This window comes from Aphelocoma coerulescens, chromosome 8 (assembly GCF_041296385.1).
Source record: "Aphelocoma coerulescens isolate FSJ_1873_10779 chromosome 8, UR_Acoe_1.0, whole genome shotgun sequence".
NCBI classification, from domain to species: Eukaryota; Metazoa; Chordata; class Aves; order Passeriformes; family Corvidae; genus Aphelocoma; species Aphelocoma coerulescens.
The window spans coordinates 27,769,468-27,785,215 of record NC_091022.1 but is presented as its reverse complement, the minus strand read 5'-3'; the positions used below and the strand labels follow the sequence as shown (position 1 = coordinate 27,785,215).

The 15,748-nt window shown below is 39.8% G+C and overlaps 1 protein-coding gene and 1 long non-coding RNA gene across 3 annotated transcripts in view; one reads left to right on the top strand and one right to left on the bottom strand.

Moving 5' to 3' along the window:
* Window positions 1-2,448, top strand: part of LRP8 (LDL receptor related protein 8) — a 174,671-nt gene extending 172,223 nt beyond the window's left edge. For both annotated transcript variants that reach the window (XM_069023448.1, XM_069023447.1), the window contains one exon: window positions 145-2,448. In XM_069023448.1, coding sequence (XP_068879549.1) covers window positions 145-183 — 39 coding nt within the window. In that variant the 3' untranslated portion in view covers window positions 184-2,448. The remainder of the gene's footprint in view (window positions 1-144) is intronic.
* A 2,421-nt stretch (window positions 2,449-4,869) lies between these two features.
* On the bottom strand, window positions 4,870-8,721 carry LOC138114233 (uncharacterized). The gene is made up of 3 exons (XR_011152541.1): window positions 8,606-8,721; window positions 7,818-7,902; window positions 4,870-5,438 (listed from the first exon to the last, which is right to left on the bottom strand). It is a non-coding gene; the product is annotated as an uncharacterized lncRNA (long non-coding RNA).
* Between the last annotated feature and the right edge of the window lie 7,027 nt (window positions 8,722-15,748).

Sequence of the window (15,748 nt, the reverse complement as noted above, 5' to 3'; positions counted from 1 at the left end):
AGTGACCTCATTTGGGGAGAAAAAAATCGCTATCTAGAATAGACTTGTCACCAATTCAGTAGGGACAGCCATGAGAGTTTTAACAAGAAATACAAATTAGCACCAGTATCAGAGTTCACGAAAGTGTGTTTTTTCCCTCCCCAGCGTGTAGCATTAAGCTTAGAAGATGATGGGTTGCCATGAGGATGCTGCTCCAATCAACTGAACACAGAACAAATCTGCTCTGGATCACAGAACCTGCTTCTTCTTTTTGATCGTTATTTATGTTGCAGAAGGGTAACCACAAAGTTATAATGAACTGCAAACATCCAAAGGATGTGAGAGTTTTGTATGTATAATCTTTTATACACATTTTAACTTGTTGCACTACCCATTTGTGATAGTGAATAAGCAACAGCTGAGCTACTAACTCAATGTACATAACCAGCCAGGCTGAAGGTTCAGTAGCTATTGCTTTATTTTAAGACTATATTTATAGATATTTTGTAAATATGTTGAATATGCTTTGTGGCTATCCATCAACATAAGTAAAATAAATTCTGTACAGGCAGTTTAGAAATATTTATTAACAAAATCTGGATTATAAGATCTGTTCTGTAAATATAGTAGAGGGGTGAGAGTATTTATTTTTTGTATGTTTGGCTTGCTGTGCATAGATTATCTGTGTATATATCTATCTGGACAAGATAGATATATAGACATATAAATATATACATATATATAAAAATATATACATATATTTTAAAACTACTAGCCTACATTTATGAAAATTAGGGATAATTGAATTTTTACAGGATGTTTGAGAAGTTTGCTGTGAAATCTAAAGACACTATGTAAGAAAGAGCTGTAGTGTAAGATAGCTGACCAGTGAAGCACTCCATAAAAAACAGCTCCTGATTTCCATCCTGGCTCTTAAGGGCTGCTTTTACATTTTCCAGTCTATCCATGAAGAATCCATGCAGTGCATTTAACTGGAGAGCTATTGCCTACAGCATTTCAGTCAGGAGAAACTCCTACAGCACCTAGGGTTTTTGTGTTGTATTGTTGCTTTTTTACAGCTTGGTACAAATCTGATTTGGTTTTTGTTTGTTTATTTCTAAATGTAAATCTAAATGCTTTTCCACACTGGTAATCTTGCACCTCTCAAATCAGTTCAGAATTAACAGAAACAAAGATTTAGCCATGTGTTTCCACACTCCCAAGTGAGTGCTCTCTGTGGTTCATCAGGAGAATAACACAATAACAAAAGTCACTTCCTTCCCTCCTTGCCCTTGTCCCCTGCTCATACTGATTAAAAAAATCCATTTTAGGAGCTGCTGTGGGCACACAAAGAACTCTTTGAAGGGCAGCAATTCCTTTCCAAAGTCTGGCCTGTGGAACAAGATGCCCCATGGCAGGTCTCCCAGAGCACTAGGCAAGGCAGCCAGAGCAGGTTAAAAACTCCCAGCCTTACCAGTGTCTTTGGCTGGGTCATCCTGCACCTGGCAGAAGAAACACCTGGTTTTTCTCATCTCATTCTATGGGATTTCCTGGGAATTCTGTGGGAAGAGAATACACTTACCTCCCACTGCATAACGGACTAGTACCTCCCTGAACCATACCAAATCCTAGAGAAATGTTCCCCCTGTTTTTATGTCAGTCCAAGCTTTTGTGTTTGAGTGAGTAGAAGAAACTCAGCCTGAGTAGGTTTGGGTTTTTTTTTCCTTTTGTTTTCCTTTCTTTTAGAATAAATTTACAGTGTAATGTGAGCAGGAAGCTGATTCTTGACTAAGAGAAGGAAGAAAGTGTCCAAAGCCCTGGTATGCATTACCAACATAATTCATACTCTCAAATGCCTCATGGCCTGCATACACAATACAGAAGTAATCAAGCATCCTTCTATTCCAAATTTTAGATTTTAAGGCAGTGACAAAATGAGTGAGATATCCCATTATTGTTGTAAGGTATGAAGCTCTCTTTCTACAAATCCATGCACTGTGTGCATGAAGAAAAAAGCTGAGAAAGGCTGTATGTGATAACACTGTAACTAACAGACGAATGTAAATATATATGAAAGTTCTACAGTTTTGATACTTTTTTAAGAACACACAAACAAACCTGTACAAACCACGTGTAAAAGGCTGCAGGTTTTTTCAAACCATTGTAAATGAATTCAATGTGCAGTGCTGATTTCAACCTTTACAGATTTATAACTACTGAGAACACCAAATTTGTTTTTTAAGAAATTAATTATTTTAAATAATGGTTCAGATTGGTAGGGTGATATTTAACATTGTAATCATTTCTGCTCTGTCTTGTCATACTGAAGTTCTGTTAGAGTACGTTCTTGCTTGGTGCCTTTTGTGTTTCAGTTCTTACCTTCCAGACAAAAGGCCCAGGGAGAGGGGCGGGGGGGGGGCTCTGTGTAACACTTGCTGTACTGGAAACCAAATGAACACGTTTGTAAAACAGTGCACTGTTTCTATAGAAAGATTAAATTTTTTTATCTGGGACTACTGAACTAACTACTTCATGGTGTCTGAAAGGGGGGTATATCATATTTTGGTCTGAGTTTTCCCTCACTCTTAACTGCCCAATGCCAGAGTGGGATTTGGGAGCAGTGCTGTGTAATTCACCTTCAGCATCACAATAGCAGCATTGGGGACAGTTCATATTCCACACGTGACTCAAAAGAGCATTTTGTTCTGAATTGTCTCTTTCTGCCACTTTGGTTTTGGTCATCTGCAAATCACAGGGAAAACAGCACCAGATTCATTATTTCTTTGAGCTGAACATTCATCAGTGATGTAACTTAGTAAAACCTCCCGTGGTACAAGTACACCAAATCCTTACCCAGTGTGAGAAAATGTCCCAAAAGTGAACAGTGCCCAGAACAGAACAGGTGGAGCTTTTAACCTGAACTATTAGATGTTGGACTATTCAACAACTAATTGCAAACTACTCCATTTCTTAGAGCTTTTGCTAAAACACCTACAGAAGCTGCAAAACGCCTTACAGCCACACTTATGCCATCCTGAAAAAAAGAAATACTGCTGTTCTTGGAGTATCAACAGGCAGACTCAACTGTTTTTCTTTTAAACATACAAACAGTCCCTTCCATGGAAATAAAGCTGGAAAAAGGTTCACTGTACCGGAAGTACAACAATAGCTTTGGCTCAGAAGTGACTCAGAACTAAACACACAGTTAACTTACTCTCTCTTCCCTGTCTCTTCAAAAAATGAAACCCTGGATAATACAATACAATACAATAAATACAATACAATACAATACCTTTCCCCATCACATGTTGTACAAAGCCCTTGGGAGCAGTGCATTTATTGAAGTTCTCTTTCAGTCAATTCTTGGCCCCAAAGAAAGCAGCCAAGCAGGTAAAACTTTCCAGGCACAAAGAGTTATTACCAACTAATACAGACTGATGTACTGGTGCATATCAGTGGTTCAGTTTTCTAACTGAAAATAAGTTTTTCTTACTTCAAAACATTTTTCTCTTTCAGTTAAGTATTTTAGCAAAGCAACATGGTAACAAATAGAAGAAGTGAAACAACAAAAAAATTCTCTCCAGGTCTAAACAGCAAGGACAGCACAAAAGAAAATTGAAAGAGCCTCGTAAGAGAGTCACAAACATACCTGGGCATCAAGGTATGCCTCCCAAAACAACTCCTTTTTTTAATTATTTATGCTCTATTTTTTGTTTCACTTTTTACACATAGTAACTGTACAGTCTGAGCTAATCCACACCAACACTGTTCTGCCTACTTCCATTAAGATGCTCTATGGACCACAGGGACTAATGTAAGTCCCTCAGTGTTTATGTAACGCATGCAATTCAGTCACCTTTCTGCCTTCTGCAGGAATATGTGTGCTCTTTTCCTTACACTGTTTGTTCTCCATCAAATCAGCCCTTCAGCTCAGGGAAACACTTTTAAATCTGTCTTCCTAATTTACATCCTTGCCTTGAAGCAGGGGACTACAGCCATGGGCTGTTGTGAGCTCTTGCACTACCCCAGTGCCAGCATTTATAGACTGGTGCTAGTTCCAGTTGTCTCCTAAATGCCCAGTGTCAACACTGGAAGAATTCAAGGAGAAAAAAGCAACAGAGACTGTGAACTTAGATGTGGGATACGGCAGCCACCTGTTAAATTCAAGCTACAGTCCATTTGCACATTAACATGCTGGGTGCTCAGTGGCCAGCTCCAAACACTGATTAACAAAACACCCACACCCACACTCTCCCTCCTGCTTCTGTTGCAGGTCCTGGGGCTCTCTGTCCCCCTCAAGGGTAGCCCAGAAATGGCACACGGGGTGATGAAGGCACTGCTACAGTCCCAGTTGGGGACTTAACAGAGTTGTTCCAGTCATAGTTTGAGGGTTGTTATGGCTTGTCCTGATGCCAAAACTTGGGGCTGCAGCTTTGCAGCTGCGTGTTCTGCAGCAACCTGCATGAGATCATTCCAGGGGAATGGCAGCGAGCATGGCCTGGCCACAAGTGTCATTTATAAGGTGAAATGCGTAAAGTCTGGGGTGAACCAGAGCCCCCAGTCTGTCCCAGGCACAGGGCTGGCCAAACTCTTTAATACAAAGGATGAACCTGAACCCTCACCTGCCCCAGTGGGCTGAAGAAAAGGGACACTGGTCATCCCTAGTTACAGGAGTAAAACATACACAGAGCCATGCACGTCAGTAAATAATCTGCTGGGGGAGGAGGAGATACGAGAAAATCAGGAGCAAAGTTAAACCCGGGGGGAGGAGGTGTTTTAAGATTTTGGTTTGTTTCTCATTATCCTACTCTTATTTAATTGGTAATAAGAGAAATTAATCTTTCCTCAAGTCAAGTCAGTTTTGCCTGTGACAGTAACTGGTGAGGGATCTCTCCCTGTCCTTATCCCCACCCATGAGCCTTTCAAAGTGTTTCCTCTCCCCTCCTGAGAATGGGAGTGACAGAAGGGCTTTGGTGGGCAAATGGCATCCAGGCAGGGTAAACCTACCAAACCCGTAACAGAAAAATGGGGGGTTCACTTTCTACAGAGACCAAACTGGCTCTTCTCAGATAGATGAAATGTGCCTGGCCAAGAGTTTGCCAGGCTCCTTACACCCGAGGGAATTGAATGAGTGCATGGTCAGCAGGGAATGAACTGAGCCACCTTGTTTTACTTTTATGGCTTCAAGCACCAATTCTCCAGCCAAGACACAAATATCAAGAGTCCAATTTTACACAGGTAAAGATGAACTTGTGCCTTTGCTGTCACAGCAGCAGAGACAGTGACACAAATAATCAGCTTCACAGTAGATCACCTCCCAGAGTGTCCCCAGAAGGTGGGCTATATGCCTCAGGGATTTCTCAACCCAACAGTGATAGCAACTTCCGGAAGAAGTCAATGAGCACCAGTTCCAGCTGAGTTCTTAGCTCTTACAGGAGGGCAGAAATGTGCATCTGCACCTAAGCATCAGCAAGCAGAATGAGAATTAACATGCTTTAAAAAATGATACTCTTTTTTCAAATTATTTGCAGCATTCAAGTCTCTCCATGTACCTCAGTGGGAGAACATTTCCTTACGGGATTAGCCACAGCTGCCAGCTAAGTTCCCCACACTATCAAGGAAACCACTGTAATCTTGTCAGTGGTGATAAGGCAGTGCCTTAGCAGGGAGATGAAGTTATGTCAGTGAAACAAGCAAATCTCCCTGATAGTTTGATAGGCCCCTGCCTGGTTCCAAGGATGGTGTACACGGGGTTACAGAAGGCTGGACTGATAATTTTGTCTTCATATCAGTTCAGCTCTTCAGCCCTTGCCTCAAGGCTGCAAAGTCAGGTGGAAGAGGAGAGGTTTTACCTGCAGTTCTTGGCCAGGTACAACTGAGGCCAAATAACAAAGACATTCCACATTACCCTATTCAGGACTTTATCTGCTGACTCTTCCAATCAAGGAATTAATTAGTTCCAACTGCAGTAATTTATTTTCATGCATATATTCCCCCACTGGGGCTCAGCTAAAAGCACTTAATTCAAGCCATTACACATAAAAGATGATGGAAAACATTCAAGAAAAATCCCTGAATCTACATATTTTACAAATAAGGCACAGACCTAAATAAGTTCTAAGCAAAGAGAACACCTTGAAATGATGCTTAGAAGATAAACAATACTTGGAAGGTAATATTTAGGTCCAAGTTTCATTGACAGGAATTTTCTTACAAAGGCTAAAGTTGACTTCTAGACTTCCTGTAATGAAAAGCTGACTCAAAATTATTGGAAATTTACATTATTGTTAGCAATATCTGAAATGAGTGTCGCATTTAAAAGCCTGACCTCATGAACTGACTTCATATTACTTTGATACTAAAGGCATCAGTGGCAATAAAAGTCATGAAGAAGTTAATAATAAAAACTTTTTCAAACACATCAGTGGCTGGCAGCCTGTAGAGGAGCAGATGAGGTTAACAGAATCTCTTGCTATAGAGGTCTTTTTGCAGGAAAGGCCAAATTAAAACTTTTTTGCCCTTTTGGAGTTCATTTGACACAAGCTCCATCCCAGTGTGGTGAGGCATGAACTCTCCAAACTACATCTCCCCTTGTTTCTTCTGGTTTTTTTTTAAAGGTGATTTAAGATTAATCCATACAGACTCCAGTCATAAAAACCTACTTTGTCTCCTGCAGACTAAGAGACAAAAACAAGAGCTTGGGCTCACAATCCCCAATGACCCCAATGACAGAGTTGTTCCTTTGCCTTAGCTATGGCTCTGCCCAGGACATAAACAGGCAGTGATGCTTTAATCATTACAACTTATATGCACAACACCAAATAAAGAACATTTTGGTATTTTCTTCAGTCATTTTATCAGTTTACAAAAGCTCATAGAGCTTCAATATTTGCTGCCCAGAGAGGCTGTGGCTGCCCCATCCCTGGAAGTGATCAAGGCCAAGCTGGAATATCCCAGTCAAGTGGAAGGTATCCTTGGCCATGGCAGGAGGTTGGAACTGGATGATCTTAAAGATCCTTTCCAACCCAAACCATTCTATGATTCCATGAATATGTAAGGCCCCAAAATGATTAAACTAGAGAATGTATGATATTCAGAATATGATCACTGGCCTAGAATAGACTCTAAGCAATACAAATAAACACACACAGGGATGCACCCCAAGCCCTATTTATATACAGCCAAAGACATGGGCCATCTGCAGACCTAGATAAATTAATTGAGAAGCTGTGACAGGAGCATATGATGATGATGATGTGTTGTTTGTAGCACATTACTGTGGACTTTCAGCTACACTATGCCAGGAACTAGCTACAGTTATGGTTTCCCATAGCAACAGGATATACAGGACAAATTGCTCAGGAAAACCCAGCTGAATGGAAGCTGTACCGCCCATGGTGAGCCAAGCCAGGCATTCCCTTGATTTGCAAGAAAGTGAAACAAAGCTCCTCCATATGATCTGAAATACTTCTTGAATTTAGTCAAAATGTACCCCTTTTCATTGCAGCTGGTGTTTTACCACTCCCACACTGCTTCAGACCCTGCAGACCTGGTCAACCCAAAGAAGGATGGAATAAACCCCCTAAACTTGTGCCTAGATTCCCCTGTTGTCGTTAATTTAGTGAGTCCTGTGCACAGAACTGTGCTTACCAAGTCCCTGTCATTCAGTCACTGTCCCTGCCCAGTGACACACGGACCAGCTCTGGACTGATTGTGCTTTAAATGTGACTGCCCAGCAAAGCACTGCAGGTAACACAAATGACTGTGAGCAGACCTCCACTACCTGATCTGATAACACAGTGTCTTGGCAGAGATGGCTTCTCTTTGAGAGTTCTCACCTTACAGAGCAGGCAGGCACTTGGCAAAACAAACCCCCAGAACTGGACAGGGCAGGGATGGGCCAGGGAAGTGAACTGGAGCTTTCTGGGGGGAGCACAAACAGCACAACATCAAACACCTGCTCACATCTTGGCCAAAACACAAACACACATCAGCATTTGTACTTAAATATTAATGTAATGCAGAATTATCTCCCTCTTCCCTCAGGGACCTGTGTGCCATCTGTGTGACCTACACAGGCAGGCTACAAAGGCTTCAATTTAATCCTAAATAGTGGAGCAGCACCAACTAACGAGCAGGTATACAGAAACCTTTCAATTTCAGTCAGTCACTTCAAGGCAAAAATCCTAATGAAGACAACATAATTTGTAGTGTCAATAGCTATTAGTGCTATGAGGGCTTCAGAACACGGTGAGCTTTGATTTAATGTGTCCCTTTTAGAGCACACTCTACATGCACAACAAGAACAAGGCCAAAGAGGAATAACCTTCAGGTGCTCCTGCAGATCAGGAGCATCTGATCAGGAGTCTACAGCCATACATTATTTTGATTACCATTCCCTCATTTGAGAAAAATCAACACAGTGCTATCAGAATATTTATGTCATCAGACCCAATGAATCTCCAACAAGATGTGAAATTATATTCATAAAGTATTAACCACTGCACTTTTGAGACTTTTGAGAGTACCTCTTGGTTTTTTGGGCTACAGGGAATCCATCTTTTCCAAATCAAGCAGTAACTTTGCTGGCTGACACTAATCTGCAGTATCCCTTTTGCCTACTTACCCCCACCTCTGCAGCAGCAGGCCTCCAGTATCTCCTCTTCTCCACCAACATTTTTAAAAAGTAAATGCTGATCAAAGTATAAAGTTTGCTTCTAGAGAGGGTGAGATGAACTGATAGGGAAGGAACATGAAATGGGAATGATCTGAAAGCAATGGCAATTAGAAAGAAACAAAGGGCAGCTGGGCTGGAACTGTGGGGGGGCGATGGCACCAGCTGAGACTTATTCAGAAGATTGGATAATCCTTTAACAAGGAATTTTAACCTCCAAGTGCATACACACAGGTGCTGCTGACAAGAACAACTATAAAGAAAAAATAGAGGATAACTTTTTAGATGTGAATTCTTGTCAGCCTTTGGCACCTGATCTTTAGTACCAGTACTTAGTATAAAGCAAAAATATTTGGCAGTTTGAAAATTGTGTTCACATATAATTACTGTGCTGGCATTCACTACATTCAACAAGACTGCATGGTAATTTCTGATAAAAAGGCAACTCCTCCAGCCCCTTCTTTACACTATTGTGACAACACAGGAAGACAAAGGTGATTACTTTCTTTTCTACCACTACCCTAAAATTAAGCCTTTCCCCACTGACACTCATTTGGCTTAACACCTCTGATTTGATGAGCACACTGAAGTAAATCTTTTTTAGTTCTTCTCTGACCATCTCAAAGACTGCTGGAGTAGAACTGAAGTAAGGCAAACAAGTCAGTGATGAGCTGGCTCTAAAGAAAATATTACTTCCTTAGCAGAAGAGTCACATTATAAATTTCCCATCAGACCTCCATATTTTTAAGTATTTTCATTTTTCCTTCTTACTTTATGCAAAAAACTTAGTTGCTGTCTTCTACTGACACTGGATTTTGAGACAGAATACAATTCACTCTCCTAAGAAAAGAGAGTAGAGTGGGAATCTCTTCAAGCTCTTGAATAGTGAACAAAACCTGAAAAAATTCTATGTGAATGTAAGTGGCTTATGAGGCTACAACAGCCAGGACATTCTTGTTTCTGTAACCCCAATAAAACAGATACAATCCTATGCAGGCACTTTTGATATACCAGACTGCAGGAAAAATTACCCAGCTGGAGCTAGCTTGACTTGGGACAAGTGATGTTTGCGGGGGGGGGAAGAAAAAGAGAGAGAAAAAACTACCAAAACCCAAATGCAGCTTCAGCAGAAATAATGCAGTTTTAATGGACCATGGAATATCAGATACCCAGCAAGAGGATGACCTTTTCTCCAGTACTGAAATAACAAAGCCATAGAACACAAATGCTGATAAACCAACTTCAACTTTACAAAATCAATTTATGTGATAATAAAAGAACAAAAGACATGACCTTTTCTTTACTATTAAATAAACCAAATCCATTCCACTGAAGTCTTCTTTTTGAACAAAAGTTATTGCCTGACCTTTCTTATTCCACTGCAGGATGCAAAGTGACTGGGCAAGCATTTAAGCTCTTTTGTTCTTCCTAAATCAGAGGTTTCTGCCACCACAGAGAGGAAACTGTGCACATCTTCCCCAACCCCAACAACAGGGGCAGGTTCTGTAGGTACCATCAGAGATCTGTGACATGGCCCTAAGACAAGGGGCAAAGACCACACAGGCAGGTACTGGAATAGGAGTGGATACTTAGGCTGGAATATCACTGCCTGTCCAAACCAGCCCTGTGTCTCCACAGGATCCTGCAACACACAAGCATCAGCTCATGACCAGTGAAGTCCATTAAAAGTGATGTATGTTAATGGAATGTTTTATCTCGTATATCAACCAGATATTATATACAGAACACTGACATAATTTTGTGTGCTATTCTCAAAGAATCAGAAGCACAAACTACATTACCTGAAATTAACCTTCCCTGTGATGAGTTCTTGATAATTTACTGGATTCTCTACACAAACTGTTTTATAAACAGCATGAAATAAAAATATAATGTAAATGAACAATAATTACATAATTAATATAATGATAGTCTAAACATAATTTTACCTGTAATATTTCTCTTGTGCAGGCAATGCCCAAGTAATGTTCAACAGATGGATGTTGCTGCCTGGGATAACAGCAAAATAGGTTTATTCATTGAAAATAGAAATGTGCTATTATTTCCAATCCTTTTAATCCCAAGAGCCATCTGTGGGCAAGGCCTTCTATTTGACATAGAAGAAAACATATGCAAGTGCATTTGCCTGTGTGGAAATATATAAAAATATATACATTAATTCCTGAAGCTGCCATCCACCACTCTGTTAAACTGCTGTCAATAAGGAACTGCTGGTGCACCATCCCCATGGTTTGACAGGATGGACTCACAGTAATCCTGACTGACGGGAAATCAAGAATAATTTTTTGAGAGAGACAGATCACTTTATTATGAGAAATAACTCCCTGGCTTCTGGAAGGGGATTACTGTATTACAGCCAGTATCATCCTTTTCATCTTAGTTGTTTCTATTCTCCAGTTTTTTTACTTTTATATCACTGAAAACCTGCCAGTGACATGAACATGGAACAGGACAAATCTGATGGCTCCTAGGGGCAGGAGAGCAGTTATGCACAGCAAAACAGAATCTTGAAAAAGATGACCAAGAACCTTCTGAGATAGAGGAAAAGGACAGGAGAACACCAAGACTGACAATTATATCTCCTGGCTCTAAAATAATAATGCTGAAAACCCAGAATCTCAGATTATATGCCTTCATGCAGTATGGAAGGGACAGTTTTCTGCCAAAAAGCCCAGAGAAGAGGTGGAGAGACTAAATGCTGGTATACTTAGAGCTGAAGAATAAAGAGCATTAGTGAGCAACAAGGATCTGTGACACTGCTAATTTCAGGGCCTGCCCATCTATTGCTTCTCAGAACTAGAGACCCCTGAACAAAAGCCATGGGGTACTGTGGAATAGTACATCTACTGATAAAGCAATCTTTTTCTGGATTAAATAAAGGGGGTTGCCATGGTAACCCCGAATGAATTCAGCACATCACCTGCGCATGAAGTCTATCTGCAAGGGATCTCTTGAAAGCTGAGGGTTTGCTTCTTGCTTGGGATCCCTCAAAACTGTACAAGGTTTTAAAAAGCAAGGATTGCACAGGAAATGGATGAGACTTCTGCCTCCACCAGATCAAAGCCTCCCTGAAGGCACAATTATCCATGTAAAAGGAAAGCAATGTATTTTTCTTGACAAAAATCTTCAAATGGCTGTGAAGATTGGAGAGTCTGATGCATGCGGAGGACAAGCAAGGCTGGAAGTTTTCTGTGAGAAGGCAGATATGCCTGAGGTGTTTCCCTGCTTGCTAATGAAGCCTTAGATTTGGATTTCCTGACCTACTACACCAGTTTCTTTCTTTATAGAGTAAGGGAAAAGAAAAGACTCAAATATTGAAATCAAATACATTGGAAGAATGAGTGGTTTAGACATTATGACAAGCATGAGAAAAAAATTAAATGCAAAACCAATTAAAAAGTATACAGGTAAAAATGTTAGAAATAAATAAAATTCAATTTAACTTTTTGTCAAAGTGTAACAGAGAACATGAGGCCCACTTAGAGCAGCACAGCATGCCTAAAGGCAAAATCTAGAAGTTTCTATTATATATGCACTGCCCCAGGTCTCTCATCTCTGTAAAGCTTGTGAAATTCTTGTGTGTCAGAAGGTTCTGTCAGAACCTTGGATTTAAAAAACAAACAAACAAACTTGGTAAAGCATTTCAAATAAAAGAAAAAAAAAATAGAACAGTGCTTATTGAAGATAAAGCAAGGCCAGATGGAAGCAAAGAAAAGTTTCTTTGTAGCCCTTGTCTGAAATATCATCTTGAGCACTCAGCACAACCAGGATATCCTTCCAATCAAGGAGGTAAAATGTCCAACACTCCTTTGCTTATTTCCACATTTATAGAGACATTACCCACCTCTATAGGAAGGTCATGGGCTGAAGGCTAAATAAATATCTGTGCTCACTCCCTGCCACCAGGGAAACCTTTAAAGAGTTTGGCAGATTTATTTAAATAAAATCAGATTACACAGAAATACCTGACTAGAATACAGCACTTGGCTAATGTCGAAATGAAGAGCCTAAAACATGCAGTGACATAAAATACCTCTTTCTTATGTCATACCAACATTTTGGGGAACTACTTAGAGGACAATTCAGTCCTCTAATTTCAGTCTAAATGGGCAGATTCTTCCTCAGAAGCAACCACTGGAGACAAGCTCCCCCATGTCAGCCCTCATAACTATCTCTGTAAAATTTTGAAGTGAGAATTAACACACATCTCTTTTTAAATAAGAACAAAACCTATTTTGTGTAAGTTCAAGACACAGTTCTATCATGGAAAATAAATAAACCATTTAAATAAGTAATATTTGTTTTCTTAAATTATTTGTGGAAATAAACTCTAAAGAGGTGGATTCATCAGTACTGGACCCCAGAAACTCTTCTCAGTTCTCATACACCACTGCACCCCAACTTCCAGCCTTGCCAAACCAAACAGATTCAGATGGGGGCTGACTTATTAAATAAGTCAATTACATTATAAACTGGCATTTGACACAAAAACGATCTGTAGAAAAAGCAGGGAATCAAAATCAATCAAAACCAAAAAGCTTCATTAAAACTCACACAAATATTCACAGGGGAGAACTGATCTTGTCTGAGGGCAGGGGGGTGAACCCGGCCACAAGGACAGACCCTTCCAGGCCTGTAAATTTCCATTAATCTGTCTCCTTTTCAGGCACTCATTTACACACAGGAGTGTATGCTAGGCTTAGGATTTGGTTCTTCTAACACAGAAGTCAATACACCCCATTTTTGTTTACTAAGTCATCACCCGTGAGAACTGCCTTGTGAGCAAACAGAGTCTTTCAGTCAATAACCAGCCACAGCAGCACAGCCCTGTGGGGAAAACCTCACCTCAGAGTAATAAGGTTGTTTTACTTGGCACCAAAACAATAAATGTTCCTTCTTACAGAGCTGTATTTTTAACCAAGTAGATGAAACTTACCCATATTGCAATTTCAAAATACAAACGGGGATGTCTCTCGTAAATAGCACAATAAAATGCACAGCTTAGGGTTAACACAGCGCCCCCCGGCCTGTCTCAACAGCCACAACACACTGCTGACTCAGCTGTATTTTGATACTCATTATCTCTCACACAATGCAGAGGCAAAGGAATTAACATTCTTCAAACCCAGAACAAAATTCTCTTCCCAGCAACTGAAGAAGTAACACAGGCGTAACAAGGATCTACGTGCAAAGTCAAGATCCTCACCATGGAGCACATTACAATGCTATGGAGCACGTGTTAAAGAAACATTTTAGGGATTTTTTTAACTTTCAGAGATTATATTGCCTTACTTTTCTCAGCAAAAGTAGTTCCTTTGATAGGGGAATCAGTAAGAATTAAAGCCTCTGCAGATACAAGGAAAAAGAGTTGCATAAAATTCTCTGTGTTTGGAGCATGGTTTAACAAGTTACAGACATGGATAAATATCAGAAAACAACCTGATTTATTTGCAATCTGTGAAAAAATTCTGTCTCCCAGTTCTCCAAAGTGTTCAACATTTCTAGTGAAGAGAAAAAAATAGCAGAAATACAACTATTTCAAAAAACAGTTACAAGTCTTGCAATCTTAAAACTAAGTTAAATTATGGATCCAGAGTAGGTTGATTCATCCAAGCTATCTGCTCTTTCATTGACATGAGAAAAAACCCCAAATAAATAGTAATCTCATTTCTCCCATTTTTCCAAGTCCCTAGGTCAGAGGAGAAAATCACGTAAATTTTGCTCTTTTTAAAAAACAAACAAAAAAAACCCAAACCCAAAGCCATTATAAACCAGTAACAGTATCAAGATTCCATATGCACACTGTTACATTACAGCCCCTCTAGCATGTGTAAAATAATGCTTAAAATGTGTGTTTATAGAGATATTTTCTTCAGAGACAGAACAATCACTGTTTATATATGCTTCTAAGCAGAATGAAAAGAACTACAATGCACACATTTGTGCCTTTCACAAACACATACTTAAGCCAATGCATTCAAGCATAGCATGTTGGGGATTGTAAATGTGTCAAGATAACCCAAACACCATTGGCAGCAATTTTCTACCCATTGTATTGCCATCAAACATGACATTTATTTTACTTAGACAAAAAAAACTAATACACACACAGCAAAAAACCATTTTTATCTCACCTATAATATGCATTTATCATAAAATATGTTAGAATGAATATAGAGAACTCAAAGACAGTTGATACCTCCAGAAGGAATGAAAATGCAGGTTCTCGGGATAACTCCTAAGCCAGTTTGCTCTTCCTTCCAACACAGTAATTTAATAAATATACATTAAGTACTGATATTCCTGAAAGGGCTTATAAACAATTTAAATAATTACAGTGGAGTTATTCTCTCACAAAAAAAACCCAAAACCCTGAAACCAAACAAAACCAAACCTCCAAACACAGAGAAAAACCAGACAGTACTTGGTATTACCTTTAGATTGGACAACGAAGTTCACAAAATAAGCAGGGTAATAATTCTAACAAAAAAGTCCTTCAATCTGGTATAAATACAAATGTTACATTTTTTAAGGTTATGTTTTAATTTCTTTGCAGTACCTGCAGATGTTATAAAGCAACTGATTGGCCATTTCTGTATCAGTAGCACTCTTCTACTGGAGGGACAACTTTTAGACATTTTGTAGAATGGAAACTCCTAAAGAATACAGAATGCAACTGGGAATATTCAAGCGCGAAGATGTGAAGAACAATGAATAGCAGCAAATATTGCCTGACTTAGCCCAGCTGTAACTCTAAGGAAAGCAGAGTGAGCTCCATTAGCCCAGCACTGGGATGTGAGGCACCACCATCTAAATGAAATCACCTTCATCAGTGTAAACCCATTTCCAACACCACCACAGTACAAACCACCCTCCCCCATTCTGTGTCCTCAGTTAAAAGTGTCCTGTCTAGTGATGAGCACAAGAGATACCCTGTTTCTGAATTTTTCTTGCAGAAGGGAATGTTTTACAAAAGGACATCTCTCTGGTTATCTCCTTCCAGCAGTTCCCAAAGCAGAAAAGGGCAGGATTTACCCCCAGTCCATTTACTCTCAAACCTCAGGCCACCAGTGA